At 45.4% G+C, this 14,514-nt stretch overlaps 1 protein-coding gene across 1 annotated transcript; it reads right to left on the bottom strand.

The window, feature by feature from the left end:
* Positions 1–10,226: 10,226 nt before the first annotated feature.
* LOC136653298 (vomeronasal type-2 receptor 26-like) lies at positions 10,227–13,291 on the bottom strand. The gene is made up of 3 exons (XM_066630209.1): positions 13,214–13,291; positions 12,087–12,213; positions 10,227–11,125 (listed from the first exon to the last, which is right to left on the bottom strand). Exons 1-3 carry the CDS (start codon positions 13,289–13,291, stop codon positions 10,227–10,229), a joined length of 1,104 nt encoding a protein of 367 aa, XP_066486306.1.
* Between the last annotated feature and the right edge of the window lie 1,223 nt (positions 13,292–14,514).

Below are 14,514 nucleotides of genomic sequence, written 5' to 3'. Positions count from 1 at the left end.
ACCAGTCTGTTTCTGGCAAATCATTGTGGTGTCGTTCTTGCGGAATTTCTTCCTGGATATTTCACTATGTAGTTAGCACCGTTAGCAGTGCTGTGCCTTACAGAAGTGCACAAGCTGAAATTTATCAGGAATATGTCTTGCAAATCATTTGGGGTACAATCCTGTCCAACTCTTCAGCACTGATGCAGCAACAGTGCAGCCCCAAGATAAGGGAACAAGCATTCCCTTACCTTGAGGAGGCCTCTATGATTCTCCTTCCACCGCATGATGCAGTTCATACCCCATTGGCCTGGCTGCATTGGCACAGGAAAATTGGATAGGATTGGACCCTTGGTCATCCGTGTCATTGAATTTCAGCCTGGATGCATTCTTCCCAGTGGCGTACGCCTCTGTTCCCCCCTCCCCCCGAAATGGCTGAGAAGGGGAGGCCTCTTGCACACTGCAGTGAGGCTCCCAAACTTAGTGCTTTGCATCCCCCTCTAGGGATGCCACTGATCCTTCCCAATATTGAGCTGAAGGTCTCAGGTAAAATGTGGATGAATGGATCCAAATTTCCAAACACAGACAACAGTACAAAGTCTTCACTGTTATGGAAAGCAAGGTGACCACATTAAATTCCAAGTTCCACACATTTTGGACCACATGAAAACTGAAAACACTTTTAACTTTCACAATAAACTAACTTTGTAAAAAAAACTATTTTCATCCTACCAATAGTGACAAAATATTCTCAGCAGCTCAGAATGGCAATAAGTGGAATACCTTAGCCAAATGGGAGGATTATCAAGGGATCGTAACAGAGCAGTTTCCATAATTTTCAACGGTTGAACACTTGGTCCCCTCTCACCTGATTAAACATGTGATGCCATGTGATGGTCTCCTCATGAACTGTGAATTCTTGGCCTGCTAAAGCCTGTGGATCCATCCTTCCTACTTTGACTCTTAAGAAGGATTGGTTTGAAAGAATCACCCAGTTGATAACATCAAATCCAGATTCTAATTCTCTATTGTCATTAAAGGACACCAGATCGCCCACACTGTTGTTAAATGAGATGCTTTGCAGGAAATGGTGAAGCTAGAGGGAGAGAAAACACAGTTTACAAAGTGATGAAAAATTGGAGGGAGGGCAGTAATTCCTACTGCATCAAATTCCTACAATAATTCCTACAAGTAATTCCTACAAGCATCAAATCCTTGAAGGTTTTGTGTACTTGCATTATTTAAGACAAACACCATCCCAAATACTTTAGATACTTTATTTCTTAGTTCTTGGTCTGACCTAACTCTAACTTTCTCTTCTTCACTTCTTTCCTAATCAGAATCTCATAGTATGAAGTAATAGGAAAAAGAATGACTTGCCATTAATGCGTTTACAGACAAAAGAAATGACAGCCCAATTCTATTGCCAGTCAGTCTCTCACTTGCTGCCCTGGCAAAGGCCCTCATAAATGTTTTGTAAGGCATGTTGAAGAGGCTGGGAGATGAACTGTGCCATCAGGGCAGCCAAAGCCAGTTGATCCTGGGCCTCCATGTTGGTTGGAAGCATGCCTTTTGGAATTCCTTCACCGAGTGGCAGGGAAATATTTCTGGGCTGGGTTGGGCAGGAGGAAAGTGGGTGAAGGCAAGGAGGGGTTAAACTGGGCGGGGGATGATGGCCTGGGGGTGGTTAAACCTCGGGAAGGGGAAGGGGATGGCAGGAGAGGGTGCCACCAAATTCTATCCTTCCCTTGGAAGATCCTTCTTTAAAGAATGGAATTTAAACATTAATAGTTACTACTAGGTAGTGTTAATTCTGCTAATTGGGCAGTGTCACCTTTTTAAAGCGTTGCATATCTTATGGTTAGGAAGGTTTAGCAACTGTTCCTATTCAGTCCAGCAAATGGTCCCTCCAATTGGCTGTTGCCTTGCTCTGCCTGCTATGCCTTTGTCAATTGTGCATTCATTTGAGTCAGGAAACTATCCTTTTCCTTCCACTTTCCATAGATCACTTTGCAGCCACAACAGGGTGTCCTATGAGAGTCCTCAGATCTACTCCACCTGTTTTGCTGGCAGAGATCTGAGGAGCCTGCCAGGGGTGTGTCAAGCCTGGGACAGGGGTTTGGATCTGGTGGACACTGGTGACACCTAAATCAATAGAGGCTTCCTGGTGGGGTGGGGAAGATTACCTGCCAAGGATGAAAACCCCGAGGATTCAGTCTAGCTCTGTGCACCTTTGTACTAAGTTCGGATCTGAATGTATACATCCTATGTAAAGCATGTGCTATGGCATGGACTGCATTGTAAATGCTGTAGCTTTGTCCGGTCATACTCAATTCAAAAAGAATCCCAGGGAGGCTGTCCAGCTTTTCTAGACCAGTACAAATATTGCTGCTTTCTCTAAACGCGGGAGAATCAGAAAATAAGCAGTTGAATGCCTTTTCCCAGAAGAGTTGAATGAAATCATCCCCATTTTCTAACTGAGGATGGATGATCTGGAGGAATTCTGGAAATTCGAGCACTTCATTTGAATGAATTGCAAAAGACAAGGCACCATCGAAGACTCGGATATCAAAATTTCTGTGCATTGATTGGGATGAGAAATCCCACTGGGCTGACATGATCCATACCTTTGTTATAGAAGTGACTGTAATATCTTCACTGACTGAATGGAAGTATATGAGCCAAATCAACCATACTGTGGTCTGAGTCTCTGCATTTACAACCAAAACTTTCACCTTGGAGTTGGCAATCAAAATCCCTTTGTCCTGAATTGATTCCATTGACTGTAGCATCTGAAAAGTATGGGATAGGACTGGTGTTTTCTCACTGAAGGCTGTACAGATTCCCTTCTGGGAAAGCATTTCCGTGACAGTTTGTGCAAATGTCACTCCATCATCATCATCTGTGGTTATGATGCCAATCCATTTCCACTGGAAATGCACAAGTAGCTGGACAATTCCCACGTACTGATGTTCTTCATTGGGAATCATTCGGTAGAAGGAAGGAAACTGGATTTTAACACTCCTCACTGGAGCAAAAACACAGTAGGCAATCTACAATAATGAAACCTGGAGTAAAATTTATCCTCCAAACATTAAAAAAAAAAATATTAAGGTCCCAATCCTATTCAACTTTCCAGCATTGATGCAGCCATGCCAATACAGTGAACACTGCATCCTCCAATCACCCCCCCAGTGGATACCACAAATACCTGGGACACCATTTTAAAAGCTTTAGAAAGTGAAGAAGACTAAAAATAGCTGTTCCTACCATAGTGCAGCTAAACCAATGTGTGTTCAACGCTGCAGTTGGTCTTCCAAGCCGCCTGCAGCCTCTTCCTGGTCACTCTGAGGCATATCCATTCACTCAATGTCACTCCAGAATACATTGTGACCAGGAAGAGAATGCATTGGGATGCATTCTGGGGTGACATTGGGGGAAGGGAGGCACCCTGGTGCAATCAGGAAGAGTCTGCAGTCAACACAGAAGACTGCCCGCAGCCTTTACAATGCAGTAGTTTCACTGTGCTATGGTAGGAACAGTGATTTTTAGCTTTCTCCTTCACTTTCTAACTTTTTAAAGGGCATCCCCGGAATACATGGAACAGCAGATAACGGAATCTGTAGATATGTAATTTGGACATGAATTTTCTGTGAACTCATGAAATGCATGGAGCAGAACATCACCCACAAATAATTCCTCTTTTCTATCAGTCACAGCTCACTTGCTTCCAAAAAGAGTGAATCAAAGACAAATGTCCTGAATATACTGTCAAAGGCTAAATATCATACAAGAAAAGTCTCATAGTCCACAAGTCTACTGTACCTGTGGAATCTGGTAGATGCTTAAAAGAGTAGCCATGTAGAGTGAGATTTCAGAATCAACTCCCCCAATGATTGCTATCAGATTACTTTGCATGTCACAGTTGAAATTGGGGACAATCCTTTTCCCTCTGGAAAGAAGTTTCAGGGTGTTCTGTTGAGTCATTCTTGCATTTGTAAAACTGTCATAAATGTGGAAACCCAGAGTGACATTGGGCAAAATCTTTGGGCTCTCATTGATCTCCTTCACAGCAAATTTGAGAGACAAGACATTCTGATATTTCTTTGGGACTACACTGAAGGAAGCGATACAATATATATAAGATGGTCCATGAAGCTTATATCTGAGAGTATCCTACATCATACATAGTTACAGCTACGTCCCCCCCCCCAGGTTTTAAGCTAATAGAACTTCAAAGCACAAGACAAGCAAAAAAAGATATATCTCAAGTTCTGCAGTTCTCCCTAGTATTTGAAAACAGAGCTATTTGTAATGTCCAGGTTGAAGATATGCTTACAATGGGCAGATCTGCCCAGTCACATTTTGTTATGGTGGGTGGATTTAAAATCCATGTGTTTTTGGGAACATGGTTCCCACCTCAAGGTATCACCAAGCAAGCCAAAGAAGAGAGACTCCAAAATAATAAGCATCCCTGCCAACAGCATATGGAAAATACCCAGATCATCATGTACTAGCCAATCACAAATGCACTGTTTTACAAGGCTGCTGGGAGCACTCAACACATCCTAAAAATATCATATACAGTTGTGAGAGCATTCAAGCACTTATGCTCCTTTCCTAGGGATTATGAACAATGCTGATCCCAGGTTACTTGGGGGCTTCTGGCAAAGCCTTGAGCTGACCTCAAAAATTGCCCACCTATGGCATACTGGGTGTTATCACCATTACTCTCATATTAGTAGAGGGGTGAATCAGTCTGGGTGGGCCCTTGGGTGGGTATGGATCTGTTGCTAGTATGTGATCTGTTGCTGGTGTCTGATTTGGGTGACCCAAATCATGATGTGGTCTGTTGAGTGATGTAGAATGGGGGAGGAAGGAATTACTTACACAAGTTCATCCACAAATGTTGCCTCAGGATGTTCACGGAAAGATATGTCATCAAATGTACAGCCAAACTGAGTAGCAATCATCCCAATGAGTAGGGGTCCAATCTGGTAACATGTATATGGGAGCTGAAAGGGGTCAATCATGCTACACATCCCCATGTCTGTCTTGCTGTTGCTTGGCGACAAATGAACAATCTCAGAAAGAGACAGCAACAAAACGAACCAGCCACCCTGAATATTCAGACTTCCGTTACCCAACAGTTCCCTTGATACAGCACAATTTCTTGTTAAAGCTTCTTGTTAAAGCAAGATTCTCATGCATCAGCTGGATTTGGAGACTCTCATCCCCGTTCTAGCAAGTTCTCATTCTAGCTAGTTCTCATCGTTTTAGCAAGGACTGCCAAGATTTTGGACTGACGATCAGCCTTAAGAAAACACAGGTCATGGTTCAGGATGTGGACTCACCTCCCTGCATTACAGTCTCTGTGCATGAACTGGAGGTTGTCCATGACTTTGTGTACCTTGGCTCAACGATCTTCAACACTCTTTCTCTCGATACAGAGCTAAACAAATGCATCGGTAAAGCAGCTACCACGTTTTCCAGACTCACAAAGAGAGTCTGGTCCAACAGGAAGTTGACGGAACATACCAAGATCCAGGTCTACAGAACTTGTGTCCTGAGTACACTTCTGTACTGCAGCGAGTCATGGACTCTTCGCTCACAACAGGAGAGGAAACTGAATGCTTTCCACATGCACTGCCTCCGACGCAACCTCAGCATCACCTGGCAGGACAAAGTTCCAAACAACACAGTCCTGGAACGAGCTGGAATCCCTAGCATGTATGCACTGCTGAAACACAGATGCCTGCATTGGCTTGGTCATGTCGTGAGAATGGATGATGGCCGGATCCCAAAGGATCTCCTCTATGGAGAACTTGTGCAGGGAAAGCGCCCTACAGGTAGACCACAGCTGCGATACAAGGACATCTGCAAGAGGGATCTGAAGGCCTTAGGAGTGGACCTCAACAGGTGGGAAACCCTGGCCTCTGAGTGGCCCGCTTGGAGGCAGGCTGTGCAGCATGGCCTTTCCCAGTTTGAAGAGACACTTGGCCAACAGACTGAGGCATAGATGCAAAGAAGGAAGGTCCATAGCCAGGGAGACAGACCAGGGACAGACTGCACTTGCTCCCAGTAGGGAAGGGATTGTCACTCCCGAATCGGCCTGATCAGCCACATTAGACGCTGTGCCAAAACCTTCATTCAGAGCGCGATACCAGAGTCTTCCAAGACTGAAGGTTGCCAACTAACTATCGCAGTTCTAGATGGCATATGGATAATTTTCATCACTACCCAGTGGACTTACAGCCCAATCCAAGCTGCCTGGCACCCAGAGAAGCAGCAGCGCCAAAATGACTGCTGCTGCATCCAATGGACACCAAGCAGCAGCCTGCAGCTCCACAGCAGAAGGGAACATTTGTCCCCTTCCCGCAGGTAAGGGTGCATGCCCCACAATGGGGCTACTTGATTCTGCACTGGCTATTTAGATAATGCAGCGTAACGCGGTTCTGTGGTGGACCAGGAAGCCTGGATCTGATGATGCAGAGCTCTGCTTGCCCCACCCCACTCCCTCCCCCCACCCTACCTTCCCTCTGCCCTTCCTCTTCCACATAATGCCTCCCCTCTGACCCAACTCACCGCCACCTGGAGATCATGCATAGTTCCAGGTGGCACACGATGGTCCTCTAGCCAGTGCTGGCTCACGGTGGGTTGTCACTGAGCCAGCACCAGTGTTGGCTTCAGCACCAGCCCAGCAGTAAGTGTCACAGGTGCACCTTGGAGCATGTTGATGAGACTCAGCGCAGATGGAGGACTAGCACTGAGAGCATAGAATTGGGCCCTCTGTCTCTCAGTCCAAACATCTCCATTGATACAATACAGTGTCTTCAGTGGCTTTGTTTTCTTGGTGGAGGGAAATTCTCAAATATCAGTAGAGTTTCACCCCACCTGTTCAGAGGTAGTCAGTGCAGTGCAAAATGACATTTGGATATTTTTTATAGGCTTTGAGTCTTAAGTATTTATTATGGTCTTAGGAGTCTGGAAAGCAGGAGGTAGAATCCTTTGACTTTGAGATAATGATAGAGCTGAACATCATCTCCCTAGAGTTTTGTGCGTGCATGACATGACCTGCAGAAGATGAAGTAAAAAAGAAAAACATGTTTCTTGATGTTCTCTGTATTTTTTTTTTTTTTTTTTTGCTAGGACATGCATGACAAGTAGGCTCATGATGACCCAGTCAAAGGAAAATAGCAGCTAAACTGTGAGACCTAGCATGGAGGCAAAGAGGTCATTGGCTCACCTGGACATCAGTGACAAAACAAAGAATATGTGATGTGTTCTGCATAATTCTTGTTTTGTGTTCTGTCATAGGACAAGTTGGTCTGAATCTTGGTTCATGTCAGTTATGAAGACTACCTGCCCTCCTGCCTCCGACAGCACATTGAGTGACACGAATGCCTCAGATATGCAGGGTCCAGGATGGACCATCTGATGTCATTGGGCAGTTCTCAGAATTGAACTGTGTGTGTGTGTGTGTGTGTGTGTGTGTGTGTGTGTGTGTGTGGTGTGTTGGTACGACACGTTTCCAATGAAAGGTCAGAAAAGTGACCTTCATAGCCAGTGGATCTGTGGCCCCTTCCCAGAAGTTCTTCTAATAGTCATTGTACCTGTGTGGTCCTTCGCTCTCCAGGCAGGTGCTTAGCACCTTCTTTGTGTTCTATGCTTTCATGTATCCATGCTTCAGTGTGTTTCTCCTGCATGCCTTGAATTACACAGAAATAAACAAACATACAAAAAACTTGGCAGGACCTTTCACTGATGTGGTCAACCTCTGATGCCACCACTGCAAGTTATATTGTACAGGTTTCATCAGCAGGGAATCCATTCCCAGACCCCCATGAATACCAAACCTGTGGATACTGAGATGCACAGGAGGGCCTTCAGTAGACATTCAGACATGATTGGTAGTGCCTTCCGGAGGTCTTCAGAGGTGTGGGGAGGCCATGCATGGCCAAATTGGAAGTGCATCTCAGAAGCCTCCCCATGCAGCCTCCCCGTGCCTCAGAACACACACTCCTTAGGCACAGCTGAAAGGTACTTCCAGGTGCATCTGGGAGGTTCAGGGAGGTCCTCCAGATGTAGTTTGGAACCAGCGTAATGTCAAATCCTTGGGTCCTGAACCTGCAGATAAGGAGGGCCAACCTGTATGTGCACACAGACCTAATTGAATGATTGCTGAAGGGCAGTTTTACACATGTATCCTCTTGAAACTGCATTGGATTATGTGGTTTCTGTTGGGGGCACACAGAGGAATTCACCAACCTGATCCCAATCATCTTGGGGTCTTTTTAGAGATACTATGTATAGAGTTCATGCTGCTGCACACTGTCGCAAGCGTGCCATAAGACACGTTGTAGAAAATCTTCTACAAAAGATATCTCACCTCTCTATGTGTGCCACAAACCATCTTCAAGGCCCCACCCCAAATCAAGGGTTTCATAGGGTATTGTAAACCAGCAGCCATTAAACATGTACTGGATGCAGCAGAGTCTGCAGTGGCCCTACTGGATCACTGTGGAACAATTGTTAGAATTGGGCAGTATGTAGATGAAAACAAATGATACTAATTAAAAAGAAGAGAACAAAAAGATGGTTGTTAAATATACACAATCCTTTTCCCCAGAATAAAAGGAGTCCTGCTAGAGACAGCCCTCAAGAGTAGGAGAAATAACAGAAAAACCACTTCTGAAATGGCCTCCAGATAAAGTTCAATTTATAGCATGAAGTAAAGCAATAATTTGAAACAAGTTCTTGCTACTTCCTCTTGATGAGCTGGTCCTTGCTATTGAAATAAGGTCTCAGAATAATTATATAACATTTGGGGGGAAAAATACAACCCAGTAATCCAGCACCAGAGGCCAAGATAGAGAAGACCTCCACAGCCACCATGGATTTCCCTTGGTGTTCAGATATGCTGGAATGAAGGACTGCAAAAGAACAAGATGCTGAAGGTGATGAATTTGGCTTCATTGAAACTGTCTGACAACTTCCTGGTCTGGAAAGCCACAGCAAAACTTATGGAAGCCAGAGATGCCAGGTAACACAGCACACAGTAAAACATAATGAAAGAGCTTCCTTGCATTCCACTATCAATGAGACTGATTATTCAAAGAGCCAATGAGTTGTTATTATTATACAGCATGGAACTAATAAGGTGTTAGTAAGGTGATACTAACCTTGCTAACCTGTGTCACCTCCTCTGGGGGTGGGGTGTCAAAGGGACAGATAAATGTTTGTGTTGGGGGGGGCATGAACACTACATTAATTTCAACTGGCTGGGTAGAACTGGGCTCCTGCCCAGACTTGAAGCCCAGATCAAGGTACTAGGCACTCCTTCTGCTCACAATCCTTTTCCTTTTCCTGGCCAAGATAGAACGGAGGACTGGATCTACTGATCCTAATACCCACCAGTGTAGGGCCTAGAGGGAGGGTGGAGGTGTGTAAGTGGGCAGAAGGGGCTACTTGTGCAATGACTACTTGCTTCTTCCTGCTGCTCATTTCCTTGAAAGCTATTCCTGGATGGTGCAGTTGTGGGGATTGTGTTCAGGGAGGGAATATCAATCCCATTGTCCTTCCAGTTCCTGATGACAGCTTCTCCACTTGGTGTCACTTCGGCCACAGTCCTAACCAATATTCCAGCACTGGTGTAGCTGTGCCAGTAGGGCATGTGTTGCATCCTGCAGTTGGGGGACAATCACGGAGGCCTCCTCAAGGTAAGGCAATGTTTGTTCCCTTACATCATTGTTGCATTACCCTGCCTGCTAGACCTGGGCTCCCATTCTGAGACTGCCTCCTGGGGCCACTTCTTCCACGCAGGTAGACCTGGACTCCCATCCTGACTTGAAGCCCAGATCTACCTGCCAGGTAGACCTGGGCTCCCAGTCACTTCTTCCAGGAGGGTAGACCTGGGCTTGTGCCCGGACTTGAAGCACGGAACTATGTGCTGAGTACACCTGGACTCCCATCCAGACCTGAAGCCCAGATCTACCTGCCAGGTAGACCGGGGCTCCCAGTCACTTCTTCTAGAAGGGTAGACTTGGGCTCGTGCCCGTACTTGAAGCACGGAACTATGTGCTGAGTAGACCTGGGCTCTCATTCTGAGACTGCCCTCTGGAGCCACCTTTTCCAGGCAGGTAGACCTGGGCTCCAGAAGCAGTGGAAGTATGTCACTGAGCATTATGTGCACAGGAGCAGTAGCAGGGAAGGGCACTGGCATCTGAGTAGCAAGAAACAAATTCTTGCTAATTCCTCTTGATGAGCTGGTCCTTACTATTCAAATCAGGCCTCAGGACAATTATGTAGCATTTGGGGAAAAAGATACAGCAGAGTAATCCAGCACTAGAGGCCAAGATGGAGAAGATCTCCACGGCCACCATGGATTTCCCCTTGGTGCTCAGATATGCCGGAATGAAGGACAGCCAGACACTGCAAAAGACCAACATGCTGAAAGTGATGAACTTGGCTTCGTTGAAACTATGTGGCAGCTTCCTGGCCTGGAAAGCCACAGTGAAGCTGACAATAGCTAGAACTCCTAGGTACCCCAGTACACAATAAAACATGGTGATTGAGCCTTCATTGCATTCCATGATGATTTCTCCTGCAAGCGAGTACATGTTAATATCTGGGAACGGGGGACAAGTGCAGAGCCACAAAGCACAGATCATGATTTGGATCAGGGAGCAGAAAAGAACAATGGAGTTGGCCAGTCTTGATCCCACCCACTTCCTCATCCTGCTTCCTGGCTTGGTGGCCAAGAAAGCCAGAACCACAGTGATGGTTTTTGCCAGCACACAAGAAACAGCCACTGAGAAGATGATTCCAAAAGAAGTTTGTCTTAAACAGCAGGTCACTGCTTGAGGCTGGCCAACAAAGAGCAAAGAGCAAAGGAAACAAAGCAATAGAGAGATGAGGAGAGAGTAGGTGAGGTCCCGGTTGTTGGCTTTCACAATTGGTGTGTTCTGATTCTTGACGAAAAGTCTCAATACCAGTGCTGTGACCAGGGAAAATGACAGAGCTACGAAACTCAAAATGATCCCCAGGGGTTCCTTGAATGAGAGGAAGTTTTGAAGCTTTGGGATGCACTGCTGTCGATTCCTGTTTGGATGCTGGTCCTCAGGGCATTGGAAACAATCGTCCATATCTGAGAATAGGCCAGATACTAGGTCAACCATTTATCTGTACAAGATTTTTCTCCTTACATATATTCTCTTCCATCAGAATCAAAATGATTGTCATCCCAGTCCCAGGGCTTCTTCCTCCAAAATGCATGTTCATTTCACTGCTTTACACTGATCAAAAGAGTCAAGACTTCCCAGATCTCAGTCCCTGGCAATCTTCCACACTTGCTAGTAAACATCAATCTATATAAACATTAACTGTGCTTATCTATGTCTGGTACTGTTCTCTCTTTCTAGACACAGTAAAACATAATAGAATTATAGGACAGTTTGCAGGTTTTAAGATAAATATTCATTTCTACAAGGAAACTTGCAATAAATGGGAAAACCGAGTCATTTTGGAGACATTCTTGTCCCCCCACTTTGTAAGTAGAGTGCACACTCCACCAACGTGCACTGTCACAAAGGTGCCATAAAGTGCTTTCGGACAGCACTTCTAGTCAGCACAAGGGCAAGAAGGCCAGAGCCTTATTGTGTGTGCCGGCAGTTACAAGAAGGACCACCGGACAAGGTAAATCCAGCACAGAGGTGGAAGAGGGTGGGGTTGTGTGGAATGGGGCAAGAGAGGGTGTGGATGGGTGTGGGGGTTTGCAGAATGGACTGGAGTGTGGGGCAATATTGGCAGTGCCGGCACTCACCATATCTTATCCCCCTTCCTGGGCCTATCTGCCTGAATGGATCAATTCAGATTTGCACCAACAATACCGCCAGTGCAGGTCAGAGTTGACCCATTGCAGCTTCTGGATTTAACCTGATGCAAGGGGAACAAACAAGGAGACTTCCAGCAGTAAAAATTCCCCCAGACATAGGTTGGTTGGCATTGTGCTTTTAGTTTTGTTTTTGGGAGACTTGACCTGGTAGTAAAGAAAAGATACAATACTGAAATGATGCTTTGCATGTGGTATTTGACCTTGTGTCTCCTACCTCTATGGTCAGAAATCTTCCCGTCTGGACACGGAGCACAGTCGTAGCAACAGAACAATTCCCCCTCCTTCTTCTTCCTGCTGTAGCCTGGATGGCAGTGGTCATTACACATCGCAATGGGTCGCACCTATACAGAAACCAAATGGAACAGTCTTGGGCCTTCTGTCTTATAAACAACACACAACGACAGCATTCAAGCCGCTTGTCTTGGAGTCACTGATGACGATTACTGAATGAAATGCGTCAGATCCCAGTCTGATGGCACATTCCTTTACCAGTCTGTTTCTGGCAAATCATTGTGGTGTCGTTCTTGCGGAATTTCTTCCTGGATATTTCACTATGTAGTGAGTACTATTAGCAGTGCTGTGTCTTACAGAAGTGCACAAGCTGAAATTTATCAGGAATATGTCTTGCAAATGATTTGGGGTACAATCCTATCCAACTTTCCAGCATGGATGCAGTGGCAGTGCAGCCCCAAGATAAGGGAACAAGCATTCCCTTACCTTGAGGAGGCCTCTATGATTCTCCTTCCACCGCATGATGCAGTTCATACCCCATTGGCATGGCTGCATTGGCACAGGAAAATTGGATAGGATTGGGCCTTTGGTCATCTGTGTCATTGAATTTCAGCCTGGATGCATTCTTCCCAGTGGCATACGCTTCTGTATCCCCCCCCCCCGAAATGGCTGAGAAGGGGAGGCCTCTTGCACACTGCAGTGAGGCTCCCAAACTTAGTGCTTTGCATCCCCCTCTAGGGATGCCACCGATCCTTCCCAATCCTTCCCAATATTGAGCTGAAGGTCTCAGGTAAAATGTGGATGAATGGATCCAAATTTCCAAACACAGACAACAGTACAAAGTCTTCACTGTTATGGAAAGCAAGGTGACCACCTTAAATTCCAATTTCCACACATTTTGGAGCATGTGAAAACTGACAACACTTTTAACTTTCATCATAAACTAACTTTTTTAAAAATTCTTTTCGTCCTACCAATAGTGGCAAAATATTCTCAGCAGTTCAGAATGGTAATAAGTGGAATACCTTAACCAAATGGGAGGGTTATCAAAGGTTCGTAACAGAGCAGTTGCCATAATTTTCAACGGTTGAACACTTGGTCCCCTCTCACCTGATTAAACGTGCGATGCCATGTGATGGTCTCCTCACGAACTGTGAATTCTTGGCCTGCTAAAGCCTGCGGATCCATCCTTCCTACTTTGACTCTTAAGAAGGATTGGTTTGAAAGAATCACCCAGTTGATAACATCAAATCCAGATTCTAATTCTCTATTGTCATTAAAGGACACCAGATCGCCCACACTGTTGTTAAATGAGATGCTTTGCAGGAAATGGTGAAGCTAGAGGGAGAGAAAACACAGTTTAAAAAGTGATGAAAAATTGGAGGGAGGGTAGTAATTCCTACTGATATTGACAAGCATCAAATCCTTGAAGGTTTTGTGTACTTGCATTATTTAAGACAAACACCATCCCAAATACTTTAGATACTTTATTTCTTAGTTCTTGGTCTGACCTAACTCTAACTTTCTCTTCTTCACTTATTTCCTAATCAGAATCTCATAGTATGAAGTAATAGGAAAAAGAATGACTTGCCATTAATGCGTTTACAGACAAAAGAAATGACAGCCCAATTCTATTGCCAGTCAGTCTCTCACTTGCTGCCCTGGCAAAGGCCCTCATAAATGTTTTGTAAGGCATGTTGAAGAGGCTGGGAGATGAACTGTGCCATCAGGGCAGCCAAAGCCAGTTGATCCTGGGCCTCCATGTTGGTTGGAAGCATGCCTTTTGGAATTCCTTCACCGAGTGGCAGGGAAATATTTCTGGGCTGGGTTGGGCAGGAGGAAAGTGGGTGAAGGCAAGGAGGGGTTAAACTGGGCGGGGGATGATGGCCTGGGGGTGGTTAAACCTCGGGAAGGGGAAGGGGATGGCAGGAGAGGGTGCCACCAAATTCTATCCTTCCCTTGGAAGATCCTTCTTTAAAGAATGGAATTTAAACATTAATAGTTACTACTAGGTAGTGTTAATTCTGCTAATTGGGCAGTGTCACCTTTTTAAAGCGTTGCATATCTTATGGTTAGGAAGGTTTAGCAACTGTTCCTATTCAGTCCAGCAAATGGTCCCTCCAATTGGCTGTTGCCTTGCTCTGCCTGCTATGCCTTTGTCAATTGTGCATTCATTTGAGTCAGGAAACTATCCTTTTCCTTCCACTTTCCATAGATCACTTTGCAGCCACAACAGGGTGTCCTATGAGAGTCCTCAGATCTACTCCACCTGTTCTGCTGGCAGAGATCTGAGGAGCCTGCCAGGGGTGTGTCAAGCCTGGGATAGGGGTTTGGATCTGGTGGACACTGGTGACACCTAAATCAATAGAGGCTTCCTGGTGGGGTGGGGAAGATTACCTGCCAAGGATGAA

This window comes from Tiliqua scincoides, chromosome 5 (assembly GCF_035046505.1).
Source record: "Tiliqua scincoides isolate rTilSci1 chromosome 5, rTilSci1.hap2, whole genome shotgun sequence".
Taxonomy (NCBI): Eukaryota; Metazoa; Chordata; class Lepidosauria; order Squamata; family Scincidae; genus Tiliqua; species Tiliqua scincoides.
Note: the sequence above shows the minus strand (reverse complement) of the source record. Positions and strands in the feature narration are given on the sequence as shown.